The 19,639-nt window shown below is 30.2% G+C and overlaps 1 protein-coding gene across 1 annotated transcript; it reads right to left on the bottom strand.

Moving 5' to 3' along the window:
- Positions 1-79: 79 nt before the first annotated feature.
- phtm (cytochrome P450 enzyme phantom) lies at positions 80-17,923 on the bottom strand. The gene is made up of 9 exons (XM_015325680.2): positions 17,797-17,923; positions 16,889-17,025; positions 16,276-16,645; positions 2,878-3,023; positions 2,584-2,786; positions 1,974-2,274; positions 1,465-1,617; positions 936-1,110; positions 80-403 (listed from the first exon to the last, which is right to left on the bottom strand). Exons 3-9 carry the CDS (start codon positions 16,589-16,591, stop codon positions 210-212), a joined length of 1,488 nt encoding a protein of 495 aa, XP_015181166.2. The 5' UTR covers positions 16,592-16,645; positions 16,889-17,025; positions 17,797-17,923; the 3' UTR covers positions 80-209.
- Between the last annotated feature and the right edge of the window lie 1,716 nt (positions 17,924-19,639).

Here is a 19,639-nt window from a genome sequence, read left to right on the forward strand (position 1 = left end):
TTAAAGATATTGTTCCTTTTTTTTTTTTTTTGTAAATAACCAAAACTTTAACAAAATGTTAATTTTGAACACATTGAAATTACAATTTTTGTTTTCTTTTTTTTTTTATTATTCATTGACAAATTTTACATTACAATTTGTATATCTTTCGAATAAATGAATGATATTATTGTTATATAAAAATATTATATAATAGAAAAATAAACAAATCAATTGGTAAGATTTTCACGTAGTGTAAAAACCAAACGATGTGGTTTTGGTATCAAAGTTATACCACATTCACCTTCAAGATCAATCGATGATACATTTGATGGAATTGAAATAACAAATCGATGCAGAATCCTTGCAGTGAATAAAAACAAAATCATTTTTGCTAATTCGTCACCAACACAGATACGTTTTCCTAAAAGAAAAAGAAAAATGTATCTTCTTAATAAATATAAATTACGTGTGACGTTGTTTGTCCGCAATGAACTTCTAAACAACTGAACCGATTTTAATCAAATTTTGCACACTGTGTGCAGTTTCATCCAACTTGAAAGATAGGATAGTTTATATCTCAATTTATAATTGCAATATTATTTTATTAATCGCGAATTATTTGTTTATTAACAAAGAGTCATGATTATCTCTGTTAGTTCGATAAGATTCTAACAGATGGCGATATAAGGTAATTCGTTGACTTAAAGACGTGTGGATCAGACTCCTAATTATTTATATTTTTAATTTATTATTAATAATAATTGTTAGTTTAATAAAACAAACATTAATTTAATCGAACAATGATATTGAACGTTTTACGTTAAAATCAAATGGAATTGGTTGACTGCAACTAACCTCTAAACACATAGAAATGATTTATTCTTGTACTATGAACACCATAAAACATTTTGACATTTTTACATTGAAAAACAAAATCTTTGGCATTTACTTACCAGTTTGGAAAGGTAAGAATGCTTCCGGCTTAGCAAGGCTACCATCATCGGCAATAAATCTGTCAGGTTTAAATTCTAAAGGATCTTTCCAATAAGATGGATTTGTATGAATGGACCATTGCAATGGGACGATCATTGTACCTTTTGGAATATCATATTCACCTATTTGGGTATCCTAAATTTAACAAATAATAATAATAATAATAATAATAATAATAAAATAATGAATTTCATATTTGAATTTGAATGATGAAACCTTTCTTTAGTTTTGTATCCTTGAAATAATATTACGTCAGGTTCAGTATGAATAATTAATTTCTTAACAATCTCATTGAAATATATATATATTTTTTTTAAATAATAAAAGTATATATATATATATATATATATATATTTCATGTTTTATTTATCCCATGACATTTCTTCTGAATTTTAATATGTAATTATTAAAAAATGTGTGTGTGCATTTAAATGAGGAAAGGTTTTGTAAATGGTTTGAGTGGTTTGTACCAAAGTGAAATAAAAATACCTCGATGGTTCCGTGTGGTATACCAATTGGTACAACACTTCTAATCCTTTGTACTTCAGCTATTGTTGCTTCTAAACGTGGCAAAATAATTCTATCCTCCAATGTTGGTGCTTTATCTGATAAAACTTCTTGCATCTCATGACGAATCTTTTCCTAATATTCACATAGAAAAATATCACACATATAAAAATATTATCACAGATATAGGTATTTGGAATATTTGGTATCTCATCCAATTATTATTAAAGAAAATAAAATGATATATCTTATAATATATAAATGACGTGTGACGTTGTTTGTCCGCAATGGACTTCTAAACTACTGAACCGATTTTAATCAAATTTTGCACACTGTGTGCAATTTCATTCAACTTGAAAGATAGAATAGTTTATAATAAACAAATAATTCGCAATATTATTTTATTATTGCTAATTGTAAGGTAAATTTTTTGTCTATTTCTTCGTATATCTGTAATTATATTTAAAAAAGAAAAGACAAATATTTCATACCTGTTCGTGGGGATAAGCAGCTACGAAAAGAAGAAACCAACGTAAAGTAGTCAAGGTCGTATCTGTTCCTGCACCGAAAATGTCAGCGAGCAAATGATAATATTGTTGTTCGGTGAAATATCCAAGGTTGTTAGATTCCATCATCTTATTCGTCATTTCATCGTTGAATGCGGATAAAATGGTATCATTGTTTGCATTGGGATTTGATCGATGTTCTTCGATTATTTTTTGATAAATTTCATGAGTTTGTAGTTTGCCATTTATCAAATTATACATTGTTTTACCATATTGTGGCAAAAATCTACAAAGTATTATAATCAAATATTAATATTTTATATCTAACATGAAAAAAAAATAAAAAAATTAAAAGAGGAAATAAAACTACTGCAATTTTGTTTTATGAATATGCAGTCATGTGTTATATAAATATACATATGTTTTATTTTCTTTTTATCAAGGTTAAATTAATTAACAGGTGAATTGATAATTAAACGATTTAATTGTAATTGTAATTTTAATTTTAATTTTTTTTGTTGTTGTTTATTATTCATTAACTATAATTTGTATTTAATCAAACACGGTTAATTTTTATTTTTGTTTTTATTCTCACCTAAGAAATGGTAAAAAATTTAATGGTCCAGCAACACCGATGTGTTTAACTCCATCCTCTTGTAATTTTCTAAGCCACTTCCAAATATGATCGTTCTCGTCGTAAGTTTTACCAAAGACGAGATCATTTAACAAATTTCCAACGCAATGATGCAACGTCTCATTAGGATCAAAACCATCTTCCGTAGATCTATCCTTTAATTTCTACGAATCAAAAAAAAAAAAAAAACAGAAAAAAAAATTAAATCTCATCGAAATAAAATTGTTTTTTTTTAAATACAATATTGTGTTCTACCAAAATGCATTCATCTACAACCGCGAGAATTCTTCTTTCCATTTTATCCCTTTTCAATCCAAATTTGACCATTCCAAGATTTTTCAAGCATCCTGCAACGAATCTTCTTTGATCTTTCCAAAGATCACCCTCGGCACAAATCAAACCTGTATGACAACAACAAAATATTTTTAACAAAATAATTTCTTTAATTACATATATATATACAGGGTGATCGATAACTGGTGGTACAAGCGAAAAGGGGTGATTCTAAATGCATACAAAAATACATTGCAAATATAGAATACACATTTTACGTTTGAGGCTTTGTTTTAGAAGAAAATCGACTTTGAATTTTCTTAAAGTATGCGTGCACTTGATCATGTCTCGTTATAACGGAACTACGAACTTTTCGGAAATAGGCTAAGAACTTTTCGGAAATAGGCTAAGAATTTTTCACAAATAGGCTAAGAACTTTTCAGAAATAGGCTAAGAACTTTTCGGAAATAGGCTAAGAACTTTTCGGAAATAGGCTAAGAACTTTTCGGAAATAGGCTAAGAACTTTTCAGAAATAGGCTAAGAATTTTTCACAAATAGGCTAAGAACTTTTCGGAAATAGGCTAAGAACTTTTCGGAAATATCTACCCTACGAACTTTTTGGAAATAACCTACGAACTTTATCATTTAATAATTATATTGCTTTTCCATTTGAACAACAATCTAGCAAACAAATTGATAAATAAATAAAACGTTTTCATTCGAATGAATAAACAACGAGTGATCGTGATAAATAAAACGTCCAGTTCTAATGATCATTAAACAATTTGAATAATAATATTGCAATTGCAAATATGCGTGAGATACAATCGATCAACATAACTGGCTTATCTCATCGACTAAGCAGGCAGTTGAAGTAAGATTATTAAAAAAAAAAAAAAAAAGAAAAGAAAAAAATCATATAAGATAGAAATAAACGAAGAGAATGAGTACGGGGATAATGGGGCAGGGGGAAAGAAGGAAAAAAAAATAAAGGAGTAGGTGCGGTTTAGATTATTGTTTATTCATTCATGTATTAATCCTTCGATGAGTTCAGTGGCACCACCTACTTACAAGGTGTGATGACGTTTTTAATCCTCGTATAATTTTTTCTTTCTTTTTTTTTTTAATTTTATTTTCCAACCCTGACGCAACCCTGACGCAACCCTTTCTTTCTCCCACCCTATGATTGCGAGCCACAGCAATGCGAGGCAGGGCACCCCTAGTATAAATATATAATAAAAAAAAAAAAAAAAAACAGAATTAAGAATAAATAAAAATAAAAATTTCTATATGTATATTTTCATTTTAAATGAATACTTTTTTTGTAAATATTAATTCTTTTCTTTTTTTTTTTTTTTTGTAGAGGTTTGTAACAAATATCAACGAACTTTTCGTAGAATCATTTTGAAACGAGTTGATCTTTCGATTCTGATCGGTCCTTCAACAAATCCAAAAAAAAAAAGAAAGAGAATAAAAATAAAAAAATCATAAATTATTTTCATTCCTAAATGCTAAACGATTCTATATACACGTTTGGTCAATTTAAACAAAAAAAAAAAAAAAAATAAAATAAAAATGCGAATATTTTAGCAATAATAAAATGTGTCAGGAATGTTTTTTTTTTTTTTAAGCATAATAAATGATAGTAGTTTTTTTTTTTTAATTTAAATTTTATATTAATAGATTGTTAATATAACGTAGAGAGAAAAAAGACAAAAAAAATTGTATTTAATAAAAATACTGTAAAAATTAATTTACGTCAAAGTATTTATATATACAAAACAAATGTACAAATGTGTGTGAGTGTGTGTGTGTGTGTTATTTAAAAACTAAATTGTAATTAAAATTTGTAAAAAAAAAATTTCAAGATACTTAATTAAAAAGATGAAAATAATTATAAACGATGATAATAAAATAATTCGATGATGATGTATCATTTAGATTTACAATTTAACATTTACGTTTACAATATAATCTTTTAAAAGAAGTTTATTTTATACAATCAAGTCACACACATTCGAGTATAGCTGCCAAGAGAATGATCTCGGAATCCTGATGATTCCACCAGATTATTGAGGTTTACGATCAACGTGCTTAAAGGAATACCCAATAAGATCCTTCGTGATGATCATGCATCTTTTATTCCTTTATTTTTTTATTTTTTTTTTTATTTTTAGTACACGTGGTATACATTTTTTTGGGGGGGGGGAAGGAACCCATAAACAAATAAAAACAAACAAACATAAAATATCAAATAACATGATCAAATTAAACACAACTTCACTGTATGCAATTAAATATGAACAATAGTCGGATTAATACTTCAATACTCGTTCTAATCATCATAATCATAATCATAATCATAATCATAATCATCATAATCATCATCATTATCATCATCATCAGTGGTGTTGAGTAGAGTAGTCGATAGGTCAGTGTCGTATTTAAATGACCGCACCGATAAAAACTTTCCGGGATGCGTCATCAACGTTCACCAACGAGTCCCTCACGAATAAATCCTCAAGAGACACATACACACATACACACACACACACACATACATACACACATACAAGTGTTCTTTTCTTGTCTTTTATTTTTAAAAAACAGTCGTTGTGGTACTCGTACGATTAGATGGAAAGTGTTAAGATAAAAATTCAACAAGAAAGAATGAAAGAAAATAATCAATCGGATCTTTTTTTCACATACATACACATACACACACACACACGTACACACACACGCACACAATTTGCTATCGTTTCTTACGCAACTAAACAGCACACCTAGCTCATATGTTGTATGGTGGTAGTAGTAGTAGTTGTCAGTTAGCCGATGGCATGATTTCAAGAGATGACATCATCGAAAAATAAGAGATGCATGAAGTATCTGAAGTAGAGAGGGGAAGGAAGTGGTGGGGAGGAGGAGGTGGAGGAGAAGGAGGAGGAGGAGGAGACATTTTCGTTGCAATTCGTGAGCCGCCAAAAATAAAACACCGGTTTTTTTCGTGATAGTAGAATCGAATATTGAACATACACATACATACACATACATACACATACATACATATGCATACTTATATATGAATGTATGTGTGAAGTTGGTTGAGTCCGAAGAAGAAGTTTCAGGGCCGGTCGTTCCACTTCAGAATACGAATACGGAGAACCGATAACTGCAGTGAAGGGTGGTGGAGGAGGAGGAGGAGGAGGTTGGGAAGGTAGGTAGGTAGGTAGGTTGATAGGTAGGTAGGTGCAATGAGGAGGACGAAGGGGGAGACAGGTAAAGAGAAAAGTGTTGGAGGACTATCGATGCTTCTCACACAACACCACTGTCGTCATACTGTCCAAATACAGTCAATCGATCATTCAAATGTCCCGTTTTTTCTATACTTCGTAATTGCATTGAAGTTTGCATTGAAGTTTGCATCGATTGAATTGCAATTATTGTATGTAATTATTAATTAATAGATGGTGTTTCAAAATTCATTTAATAAAATTTAGATAATAGGTTTTAAATAGAATTGAAATTAAAAAAGATTTATATTGCAATCTTATTTAAATAAAATTATAATTTAATAGAATTTAGATAATAGATTTAAATAAAATTGCAATTTAATAGAATTTAAATGGTAGATATAAATAAAAGTGCAATTTAATAAGATTTAAATAGTAGATTTAAATAAAATTTCAATTTAATAGAATTTTAATAGTAGATTTAAATAAAATTGCAATTTAATAAAATTTAATATAACATTTAAATAAATCCTTTTTTTTTTGGTATTTTAATATTAAATTTTATTATTAATATTTTTATATTTTCAATTATTATAAATATTTGCAATGTTGTTTTATTTTTAAAACACTGTGTATTGTTATATATATATATATATATAATTATTTAATATATATTTTAATTATTTTTAATTAAAATTTTTTTGACTGACATGAGTTCAATGAAAAAGATTCACGTGAGAGGGTGAAAGGGTGAGGGTTAAGGGTGCTATTTTAAAAATAAAATACTTGCGTTACATCCTAAGACGAATAATGTTGAGAATTGTAGAAGAATTTTGTGAAATTTGTGTTGAAAGGGAAAATAAAGAAGGGTGATACGATGAGATGGTTCAAAAACTGTAAAAAAAATCTATAGATATATATATATATTGAATTCATGGGGTACAAGGTCGATGCATGATTTCACCAAGGCAAAGAGCAAGCAAAGAAGCGACTTTGCAAGCAAATTGGCTAAAATTCTTCGGGAAAAGTCAAGAAACCGAGACGTCCTTGACATTCGAGAGAGTTTCAACCTTTATAATTTTATACGTTGGTAGGTATGCCATATATATTGGCATAGTGATCTTTTCTCATTCCAATCGGGGTATTTTTGGTTTTGTTTCTTTTCCTTTCTTTTTAAATGAAACAACTTTTGGGAAGGAACAACGACAAGATTTTCAAACTTAACTGAAAGTGAAAGGTTTTTCTATGTTTCATTTTATTCTAGGGATAACTTTGATCATTAAATTTGTATATTATGATTAGAAGTTAATGAATCAATTGATAAAAACAAATTGCAATATGAATTGTAAATGTGTCAAATGAATGATTAATTGGAAATGATACAAAAAGGTTTGGGAAGTTAGAACTTTGATCATGGGATTTGTGTATTACAAATAGAGTTTGACCAAGCAACTAACAAAAATTAATTTATATCAATTGCAAACTTATTAAATGAATGCTAAATTGAAAATGATACAAAAGATTTGGAAAGATAGAACTTTGATCATTGTATTTGTGTATTACAAATACAACTTGACCAACCAACTAATAAAAAATAATTCATATCAATTGCAAACGTGTCAAATGAATAAATAGGTTTAAAAGGAAATTAAAAAGGTTCAATTAGAAATAAATTAAAAATAATAAATTAATTTAGAAAGAATCTAAATTTATTATTATACCATGATAAACTTTCTCAAAGTAATACACGTAGGGATACAATATATATATGTTATACATGTATATATATATAATACGGCGCTTCGTGTTTTTCTTAATGGAAAGAAGAAGAAGGAGAAGAAGAAGAAGAAGAAGAAGAGGCCGTCTACACGTCCTTGCTGAGCTAACTGTAATTCCCTGCGGATGCAGAGCAGAAACCCATCGTTGACGACAGCTGCCTGTTGGCTGCTGCTGCTGACTGCTGACTGCTGCTACTTGGGAACTTCCTTCAAGGAGACCGATAAAAGTGAGAGTCCTTCGTTTCTCCTCGGAATAAGTCTCTCTCGATGACACACGACTTATACACGATCAACCAAACACACATGCACACATACGTGTATATATATACACGTGTACAATACATTGCGGAGGAAGGGAAGAGTCCGGTTTGGACTCACTCGAACCTAACCTATCCTATTCAAGTGGGAAGACTCGTTGAGGAAAGATTGACGATGGGAAAATGTGAAAAATCAATTCATTCTAATAAAATAATTAACTGTGTGTGTCTTATGACAAATTTACCAAACTCCTACATTTTTTTTTGTGTTTTGTTTCATCAGAAAAAGTTGGTCCAGTTTGATAATAAAATTTCTTATGGGAAGATTCTTAGATTATTTTTTTTTTTTTTTTTTTTTTTCATGGAAAATGTAACACTAGCAAATTAAGATTTAAAATATAAAATGATCATTTTTGTCTTTGTTATTCCTATCTATGATTTTCATTCATTTCATTCACACTGCAGGAGTAGTTGCATCTGACAAGGAATAACGTTGACCCAAGGTGTCCTCGCAAAAGGACACTCGCCTCATTTCAAGGCTTAAAACTTCTTTTGTAATGGAATTTTACAGAAATTCCTTCAGATCTTTTGTTTCTATTATATCTTCCTTTTTTATTTGATTGTAAACCCATAAACACCTACTCGTCATATTAACATCAGTTTTTTCTTAAGTTTTATGGTTAACCAATAATTCAAAATTTAGGATTTTATTCTTCCATTCTTCATTTCAATTAGATCATAAACCCCCATCCAACCCAACCCCATTCAAAAAATAATTATCATAATCAGATGAGATCAATATGAAATCAAATGTGTCCTATTTCGTATTAATCTTATTGGGTAGACCCAATAATTCGAAATTTAGGATTTTATTCTTCCATTCTTCATTTCAATTGGATCCTAAACTCCTCCCTCACCTACCCATCCCATTAAAAAGATAATTATCATTATCAGATATTAGATCAAGTGTTGTATCCCATTTCGGTGTTGTTTATTGGGTTTACTTTTTCGGTTGATTTGTAGAAATTGAAGATTGATTTAAACCAATCAGGTAATTGTTTCAAAAGATAAAAAGTCAGTCAGTCAGTCAGTCAATGTTTGTCTCTATCTTTCATTCTTTCTCTGTCAACGAGGAGAGACACCACCAAGGACGTCGAGAATTTCAGGTTCTGACGACCCGTTTAAAGGCCAACGCCGTTACATCGCCAGACGGTTTTGACGATCACCGCGTGTACGATGCATACAAACAGGTCGATGCACCGTGTACAACAAACGATGATAGTTTTAACGAGAGTTATGCACCCATCTATCGATCTTCATACGATAACGTTAAACTCACACATACAAAAGACACACACAGTTTATTATAAACGTTAGGTGATTGGTTGACTAGATAAGTTACATTGCCCCAGGCCTAACTCATAGACAATCCTCTCACTCCTATCCCCACTTTTATCCATAACCTTACCCCTTCCTCATACCCCACTTGAAGCAAATGATCCTCCTTGCTTGATAGCTAAAGAATAATACTATGCAGTTAACGTAAAAGGTGTACGACCGGCCTTCGAATATTCTTGTGCAATCGTTTTACTATCCAAACGAATCATTTGCTTCCTAACAACATTTAATAACAAATTATACTATTATTTATAATAATAATAATAATTAGTAACTTTAATATGGTTAAATGTATATGCAAATGTTAATATATTTATGTTGTTAATGTTTTTGAAATTAATTTAATTTAATTTAATTCAATTTAGATTGTGCTAAACAACTGTATCAAAAACAAGTCCTGTTTCTATTAGTCAATTATACAACTAATAACAAATGAAATTAATGAAGAAAATGAACAAAAATTTAGATAAGTAAAGTATTACCTGTAATAAGTAAATTCATAATGTAAGGTTGCATAATAATGCGTTTAAGAATAACTACAGGTAACATGTTATCGTTCATGAATAAAAATAAAAAGAAAAAGAAAAAGAAGAGAGAAAAAGAAAATAAGAAAAAGGTAGGTCTATAATAAATTAATCGGATATTACGCAGAACATTATTCGTCGTACAACCCGCCATATACTCTCATGGTCTCATCAAAGAGAAGGAGGTAAAATAAGGTAGATAGCACTCTCAACAGGTACAAAAACAGAAGCAACCAGTTTTACCAAGTTTATAAGAAATGTGAGATGTGCAAGAGCCCATAAAGGCTCACGTAAACGTGATGTCGGGTAATCACGGGTCTTGGACGGTGTACGAGGCACGCGCCTCCGACAACGGATGCATCTTTACCCCCACCCCCAATCAAATCTTTCATTTCCTCGTGTTTCTCTTGTTTCTTTTCTTCTTTTTTATTTTCAGTCAGGAATTTTAAACACAAAATAGTAAAGTAATGAGTACTAGTGCACACATAACTTTCCGTGGTTGCCGCTAGGGGACAGGGGTTTTCTAAAAATGCCACCTATAGGCAAAATTAGGACCTAAAAATTGTGAAAAATTATTTTAGGTTAGGATTACAAAATTCCCACCATTTTATTATAGAATATTAACGAAATTATTAACCAAATAAACTTAGTGCAATTGAAAGAAACACTCGTATTAAAATTCTGCCATTTTGTGTGATATTTATTTCTAAAATTATTAATATTATGTTCTGGGTAGCGGGTAGACCCTGTTTTTGTTCAGAATCAGAAACAGGGTCTACTTCAGGGATGCGACCCTGCCCTACGCGAGCCTTGATTCTCTCCCATCTTCCAAAATCCGGGAGAGATCAAGTCCTAACCTAAAATCCTATCCACAAATTACCCACATTTCTTTTTAAACTAATTCCTTATCCTATTAGAAGACTATCCAATACTTTATTGAAGTAATTTATTGTTAATTATGATGACGATGAATTATATTAGAGATTATTAGACTGTTGGTACCCCTTAAACTCTGCAATCCTATTCACATATCATCACGTACACTTGCATCCCTTTTGACACAACATACTTTCAACCCTGAGAATGTTTTTAACTTGACATAGTTCATGATGATAGTTTTAATGTTGTAAAAAACGATGACGTTCTTTAAATAAATTAATTAAATGATACTCGTACTAACACCAACGCATTTTCTTCGCTTGTCGATGATTATCCGTATGAACGTCATCGTTCTATCCTTGCAATGACGAATTAGGAATTGAGAAAATGATTCTCCTACGATATTATTGGATTCTATTAACTAGATTATGAGAATAGAAAGATAGAACTGTTTTAGTATGACGTTTAAATACGTGCACCAACGCGATTAACTTGTTTTTTTTTTATTTTTTTTTTTTATTCCAGTTTACGTTTACATACTTTTATGTTAAACAAAACGCGTATCATCATCGTCACGAATATCCTTCGTATTTTAATGAGAGTATGACAGAGTTTACTGTGCTTTTTTTTTCATTTTTTTTTTTTCTACAAAATTACATTCGACCTCGTTATTCTCATATTTGTCGTTGAACGTTCATGTTAATTGCAAATACTTCGTTTTCATTTTACATCTGATAAAACAAATTGTTTGTTAAACATCTTCAATGTTACTATTACTTAGATTTTGCAAAATTCAACATTTCAATAATAAAAAATAAACAAAAGAACAAAGCTAATTCTTGAAAAAAGAAAATTCATAAGAAGAAAGAAAAGTTTTGTCTGTAAAACAAGTAGTATTAGTCAATACACGTGATCCGTCTGACTAATCCTCGTGTTGGATTACTCGGATCAAAGTAAAAGAACTTTTAGTTAGCAAAGTACATACCTAAAGTAATACACTTTTATTGGTTTATTTTCTCACACATATATATATAGAATAAAATAACCCAAGAATCAAGGTGTGTATGTAGTACCTGTTGGGTAAGAAGGCGTGGCCAAATTAATCCCACCACTAAATGTTACCCCTTCCCACTATTGCAGATACGACGCAGAAGTCAAGTTGGGGGTGGGGTTTAGGGTTTTCGAAGCTTGGGTGGTGGTGGGGGTGGTAAGTTAGTATAAAAGTAGAAGTCACGTGAGGGAGAGAGACAGAAAAGACCAAAAAAATCAGCGTTCACAACCGTCCCCCCACCTCACCTCACCACACCTCAACTCATCTCATCTCATCTTCCTTCTCGTTTTGTCCCATCTCGATAGTGAACCAAAGTTTACCATCATTCGATTTCTACTTCACTCTTCACCTCCTCATCCTCATCCTCATCCTCATTTTTATTCCACCCCCCCCCCCTCCGCACTCCCCACGTTTATTTCTTTTTTTTTTTTTTTTTTATTATAAAGAAGATTCGGGCTTTTGTTTCCAAAAGAGAACAGGGTTACTCGGACGATCGTAAGTTTCGAGTTCCCCTGTTGAAAAGTTCTCCTACAGGGTCACAAATTCCCATAAGAAAGGATCCCACAGATAATTTCGCAACTAACTGTGTACCACGAAACAACGAAGCTAAGAATAAAGGGACCCAGTAGAAGGAGGAGAAGGATAATGGGAGGGAAAGAGAAAGGGAAGGGGCCTTAAATATTGCGTCTTTGTTTTACACCTTGAATTTCAAATGAATTAACATTAAATCATAATTTTAAATAAAGAATTTCTACGTAATTTCAATGAAATCAAATCAAATAAAAATTTAACAAAAAAATGAAGTAAACTGAAACTAACGTTAGGAACAATTTAAACAAAAATATATTTAAATTATTATACAGTTGTAATATTATTAAGGACACTCCTTAATCTTATGGGGTGGGGGGGGGGCGGTAACATCCGTTCACGAGACTAAACATAATCCGATAATAATAATCTATTTATACAAGCAAGCAAGTAGTTCCTTTCGATATGTGTGTCACGGTGTTAGAAATCAGATCGACGTGTAAGCGTTATTTGCGTTATAAGTAAGTAAGTACCTTAATCGTCGCCATGACAGCTCGTAAATCGAAAGTGGGTAACGGTAAAGCAAAGAGGAAGGGAGGAGGAGGAGGAGGAGGAGGAGGAGGAAGAGGAAGGTATTATATACCAGAACAGAAATGTTATCAACAGGGAGCACCTAGGTTTACTGATAAATCCTCGAGAAAACACAGTTTTACATTTACGCTTGATCTATTTTATTATTCAACATCATACCGCTATAATACGCCTATGCAAAACTCGACTAACCTAACCTCTGTACACACACGATATGTATGCATACATTTTCTATCTATCATCTTTTAAGAAAATAAATATTCACATGATTTTCAACTAAATTTATTTTATCGTTATAATTGTTGTTTTATCTTAAAAGATGACGGTGAATTAATGACGGTAATATTAGAAGGGAAAACACACTATGATTGATAGAAATAAATCAAAGGATGATTACAAAAAAAAAAAAAAAAAAAACATAACTGTTAATTACAAGTGAAATCTATCGATTAAAAACACGTTTGTTTAGTTTTCATTTGAACCTTTTTTTATTTAAATTAAGATCACATCCTAGTTTTCAATATATTGCTTAGTATATTAACATTCAGTTTCACAATATGTTTGTCCACGAATAATTTCGAAATTATTGTATCGATTTGAATGAATTTCTTATTTTTATTTTGTAGATGTTTTTTCAACTTAGAATATGGGATAATTTTTATCGCGATTATTTTATATTTTTTATTGCAAATTTAAGGTTTTATTACGTAGTGATTATGTAGGTTCTAAGTACTGTAAATTTTTAATTTGGTGGCGTTGCATTACAATTGAATTATTTCAATTTGCATACGACATAACCTTACTTTAGTAAGATTTTTCATTGTATTATTATTTTGTATATATTGTAATAATTTATTAAATAATTTAGAATAATATTAAATCAACATTTAATAATAAAACCATAACAACGCATGGCTGATGCATCCTACTAAGAATACATAAATAAAGAAGGAAAGAAAAGAATAAGATTATAGTTGTGTGTACTGTTTATGCATGATATTTATAACATGTATGTATGTGTGTATGTGTGTATGTGAAAAGAGGAATCGAATATAAGAGGTGACTTTCACTGTGCACACGCGTTAAGTGCTCGCGGAAGCGTCGTTCGATCTACCTACACCAAACTCTTTATTCGAAAAAAAAAAAAAGAAAAATCAAGAACAGTAAAAGAGAGAAAGAAAGAGATAGAGAGAGAGAGAAAAGGCTTTCTGAAAACGTTGTAAATCCTTTGGACGGGCACGAAAGACGACCTCGTTTCATACTCGACTACGACGACGACGACACCGCCTTCCTTCTCAATTTCTTTCCAGATCCTAAACCTCAATGGCTAGCACGCGACGTTATTCACAAACTATAGGGTTCACACGCATTATTATTATACTTTGGGCATCACTATACATTTATGGTTAACTGTATACCTGATACAACACCCACCCATCTTTTTTTTTTAATTCTTGCCAAATTTTTTTTTTGTTTTTTGTTTTCATTTTATTTGCGATCTCTTTTTCTTTGTTCCTTTATTTTAATAGAACGTTTTTGTTTTAACCCGTGGTTCATATATATATGTATATATATGTGTGTGTATTTATTATAAAATATACCTTTTTTTATATATAATATTATTGTTAGGTTGTTGCACAGATACATTATTTATAATTATTAAAATAATATTAATAAACGTTTTAGTAATACGCCATACTATTAAATGCATTTGTCCATGCATATTTTTATATATATTACGTTGTTGTAAAGATAAATTATTTATAATTATTAAAAGTAATATTAATAAATATTTTATAACGTTTAAAATGTATTAATTAACGTTTTATATATAAAATAATATTAATGAACGTTATGAATGGACAAATGTCGAGAGACTTTAATGCGCCAATAGGAGAGTAACCACAATTAAAAATAAATTAATTTTCTTCAATCCTAGTGCAAAAAAAATTCCAAAAAGGGTTGTAAATATTTTTGATTAGTACTAACAAAGAAAATCTAACAAACAACACTTATTCCGTTGTCTGAAATAAATTATTTAATTTGTATTATTTATTTAGAGAGTGCTGGGGGTAGTTTTTCAATAATTGATGCAGCTTTTACCCTATTGATTTTGAACTACTACTACAATTTTTGTTGTTGTTGTATTTTTTCTTTCTTCTTTTCTTTTCATTTTTTTTTTTTTTCTTTCGGGTTTAGTAGGTTAGTTGGCCCGAGTCAACTTCCTTCGTTAGAGGAACCGTTACGTCCTACAACACCCGCCTGCCCTTCCATTGTAACCGGTTGCCTTGTCTCTTATTGTTACCGGTTCTCCCTCTCTTTTTTCTTTTCTTTTTCTTTCTCTCATGGCGAGACGGTCTTTCGCTTTACGACGAGCAAGCTGATTCGTAATCGAGCCAAACGACCGAACGTCTGGGACCGTCCTTTAGTTACCTTAACGTTTACGATCTCTTTCTTTCTTCTTCGAGGAAGTCAAAACGATTTCGTTTCAAAAAAAAAAAAAAAAGAATCCCCTTCACGACAAATATTTTATTATAATTCAACCATAAAAAAAAAACAGCTTTTGTTTTATCATCCTATTATCAATTGTTTAATTTGTGTGTTTTCTGTTAATGTTGGTTAATATTGGATTGTCTTTAAAGTTTGTGCCGATTTTGATGGAAAATTGAAATGCAATCCCATTCAAGGTTTTTGTTGTTGTTATATATTTATTAAATAATAAATATAACCATATTGAGTTGGCAACTAAGTCATTGGTGATTTTAAAAAGCCACCTATCGACTAAATTCGCAATCATTTACTTGCCAACCCAATGTAAATATTAATAATTATATAAATATATATATATAATTATAAAAATAATATAATAATATAATAATAATAATAAATTTAAAATTTCGTTTTTCTAGAACTTTTCAGGTTTTCCGAGAACTTTTCAGGTTTTCTCAGAACTTTTCAGGTTTTTCCAAAACTTTTCAGGTTTTTCCAAAACTTTTCAGGTTTTTTAGCAAAACAACTTTAATGCCATCTACCGAAAATTGGCCCAAACTTTCCAGACAACCAAATATAATAATTAATTCTACGAACAATTATACGATAATTGTTAATATTATTTAAAAATAATAATAATAATAACTTACCATAACCACGCATAATTCCATGAGTCAAATATAATGGTGCTCTTCCAGCAAATGAACCCTTAGCTAGTACCTGACGTATCAATTTAGGATCCGATAATAAAACCGTATAAACAGATCCCATTTTCAATCCACAAATAGGCCCATATTTTCTGGTCAGTTGGGTCAACGTTAAATGAGGAGCTTTTGAATTCAACCATGGTAAATAACCAACTATTGGTAGGCCTAATGGGCCTGGTGGTAATCGATATTTCTTGCGATTGGTGTAATAAAATATGATCAATAGTAGACAAGTTAAGATGATCATAAATATCGACATCTTTCAAGTTGTAGTAGTGTTGGTGATGGTTGTGTGATGGGTATGGATGATTTTCTGCGAATAATGCATATTAATCTCACGTGTTTGTTTCTTAGAAATTCTGCATTCTTAAGTGTCATTGCACTTTACGCGGAATACTGTATGTTGAAGATGAAAAAGAATGTTGAAAATAAAAAAACTAAAAAACTATAAACTAAAAAAAAAATGAAATTACGTAAGAACAGGATGTCGATGGTTTAATGGTAATCGGCACATCTATCCCAGAAATCGTTAACGATAGATACGAATGATAATTACCTTTCTCCAAGGAACGAATGAGCAACTTGTTGTGTGTATATGAACTTATCGGATTATCAAGATTCGCTCACGTGCAAAACGTGAAGAGGGACGAGAAACGATCCTTGCTGCGGTTATCCGATATAGGCCGACACGTGCTAAAACACGTGCAAATAAATACGTCGCTAATTCCTTATAACAATTATTATTATTATTATTATTATTATTTTATTACGGGTAATGAACTTAGGATGGAATATATATCTCATTATCATTTTCATTTATTTCAATTTATCAATTATAAATTATTTACTTGTTGTACGGTATTTGGTTTGTTTTTATTTCTTATTTTTATTATTACTCGTAGTTCGATTTTATTTAAAAAAAAAAAAAAAGTAATGATTTAATTGGGTTAGGTGTTTGTAATTTTTAATTGAAATTATTTGACTAAAATTTAGAAAAACAAATTTATAAGAATTGTTTGTAGTATAGTTTAGAAAAATATTGTAGAGTCATTTCTATGTTAAAACGTATAGTTCGTGGTATAATGGACACTGAAAAAACCCCAGTAATTTTTTTAAATTTTAATTGAAATTTATTTGATTGAAACTTGACAAAATCAGAAAATAGAAAAGCAAATTAGTGAAAATTGTTTGTAGGATAGTTTAGAAATAATATTGTAGGGTCATTTCTATGTTAAAAGGTATAGTTCATGGGATAAGGGATACCAAATAAACCTCAGCAACTTCACGCAGTACTACGCGTTTATACACTGATAAAATTATACTCAATTTTGTTTTATTTGCTTATCAAATTTGATAATTATATTAATCAAATTTTATTGATCAAACTTAAAACAATATTTCTATATTATTTAAATATATTATTAATTGTTAATAATACGTGAAATATTATTTTAAAAAACTTACCCAAGATAAAAACTCGTTTACACTATGGCGGAGATAAAACATGTGAACAGTGAACGACATCAGCGCCCGTGAAATTGAAGAAACTTCATGAAACTTGAATCAAAGCGCGGGTATTTTGAATAAAAAAAAAAAAACCAAAAGAAAAAACTTTGCCCTCAGCCCTTTTTTTATACTTTTTTCTTTTATTTAACACGTTTAAACATTTGAACAATTGTTTAAAACAGATCAGACAAATGAAATGTAATTTTTTTTTGATATTTTGTTCCACTGTACACACATATGCACACGCACACAAGTATAAAAAAAAGGAATTTTATGCAGTGTTCGTCGGGTTATTAAATCTTTCGAAATCCGGTTCTCTTAGTCATTTTCTTGTCTTTCAAAAGATAAAGAAGAATAAAAAAAAAAAACTAAAAAATAATAAAAATAAAAAATACGAACGATCCAACTACGACGACGACGTGGAATCAAATGCGTTTTCCAAATCGTAAAGGTAAGATAATCTTTCGAATGATTTGACTGTAAAATTAAAGAGACACGTTTTATTCCATGAATTTCATGATATCACCTGAATAGATCGAACCCCAACCGAATGCGCATTGGCGACGAGAACTATTTCATCAATGTTTTTTTGCTTTTTTTTTTGTTTTTTTTTTAAATTCTTTCCAATCCAAAAAAGATTTTTATTTTTAAATTCATTCATTCGTTCATTTATTTAAATAATATTTTACAAAATGTAAGGAGATTCAACTTAGCATCGTTTGTTTTTTATGAATTTATTTCTGACCAGTTTTTTTCAATGGGTTTTTTTTTTTTTTTTTATAATATCGACGCCTATGAACGAAAGAATGGAATTTGTCCATTGGGAAGAATTTCTTTTTGCATTTTTTTTTCAGGTCTGTGCATATCTACCTGATATTCAATAACAGTGTCGTATATCCTTACGTATTTTGAAATATCATTTATTTTTCATTGATTAAATTTAATATTATAAAAATACTTATAAAATATATGATTTACAATGGGGGTTTAAACCTACAGTGTCCCATAATTTGATCCATTATTTTAATATATAAAAATTATGAAAGTTTTAACAGCATTTTTGTAGGATTATCAAAAGTAACCGAATTACCATTCCTAATAAATTAATAAATTATTCATTTAATAAAAAAAGAAAAGAAGAACGTAAAATATAATAAAATAAAACAAACCCCCATGAAGATAAATTAAATGGTTACTTAAATATTAACGCCATGGCACCGCAGCAAAAATTCCGCTAATGCGCCAATAAAGAGCAATCTTGTTGTTCGCACAAAACAACCTTGTTGTTTGCACACAGCAACCGTCAGGGTTTCGTCAGGATTGCATCAGGGTTTCCTCAAGGTTTCGTCAGGGTTTCGTCAAGGTTTTTGTCATTTGTCACAACAATTTAAGGTGTAAATTGGCGCATTAGCGGAATTTTGCTGCAATCTCGTTAATACGTATGTACCATTAAATGTAATATAAAATAAAACAAACCCCCGAATGAATAATAAATCATTCGCGTAATATGATAATGAATGATATGAAAAACGGGAAATGTCCTTCATTGTTACGAAGGACACGTCGTTGAACTAACGAACTAACACGTGGTAGAAAAGGTGAACGCAGTTCTCTCAGCTCATACGATGACGATGGTTAATCGTGGAAAGTAAAAGTGATTTCCCAGCTTGGCTTGAAACACTTGGGGGAGCCGTCAAAGATGAAAATAAAATGAACAAAATGAATAGAACTAGTCACAAACACACACACAACCCAAAACATACATGTAAAACATAGTCACACATGTGCACATATGCTTAAA

The sequence above is a fragment of the Polistes dominula genome, unplaced genomic scaffold (assembly GCF_049000335.1).
Source record: "Polistes dominula isolate Pdom_NZ unplaced genomic scaffold, Pdom_raw_medaka contig_19, whole genome shotgun sequence".
NCBI lineage: Eukaryota > Metazoa > Arthropoda > Insecta > Hymenoptera > Vespidae > Polistes > Polistes dominula.

What these genes read in the sequence shown, in the direction of transcription:
- phtm (XM_015325680.2), bottom strand. Translation starts at nt 16,591, where the DNA reads ATGTCGATATTTATGATCATCTTAACTTGTCTACTATTGATCATATTT. An exon ending in TGGAATTATGCGTGGTTATG is followed by an intron (nt 3,024 to 16,275) that starts GTAAGTTATTAT and finishes GTTGTCATACAG; the next exon opens with GTTTGATTTGTGCCGAGGGT. An exon ending in ATTCTTACCTTTCCAAACTG is followed by an intron (nt 404 to 935) that starts GTAAGTAAATGC and finishes TTTTTCTTTTAG; the next exon opens with GAAAACGTATCTGTGTTGGT.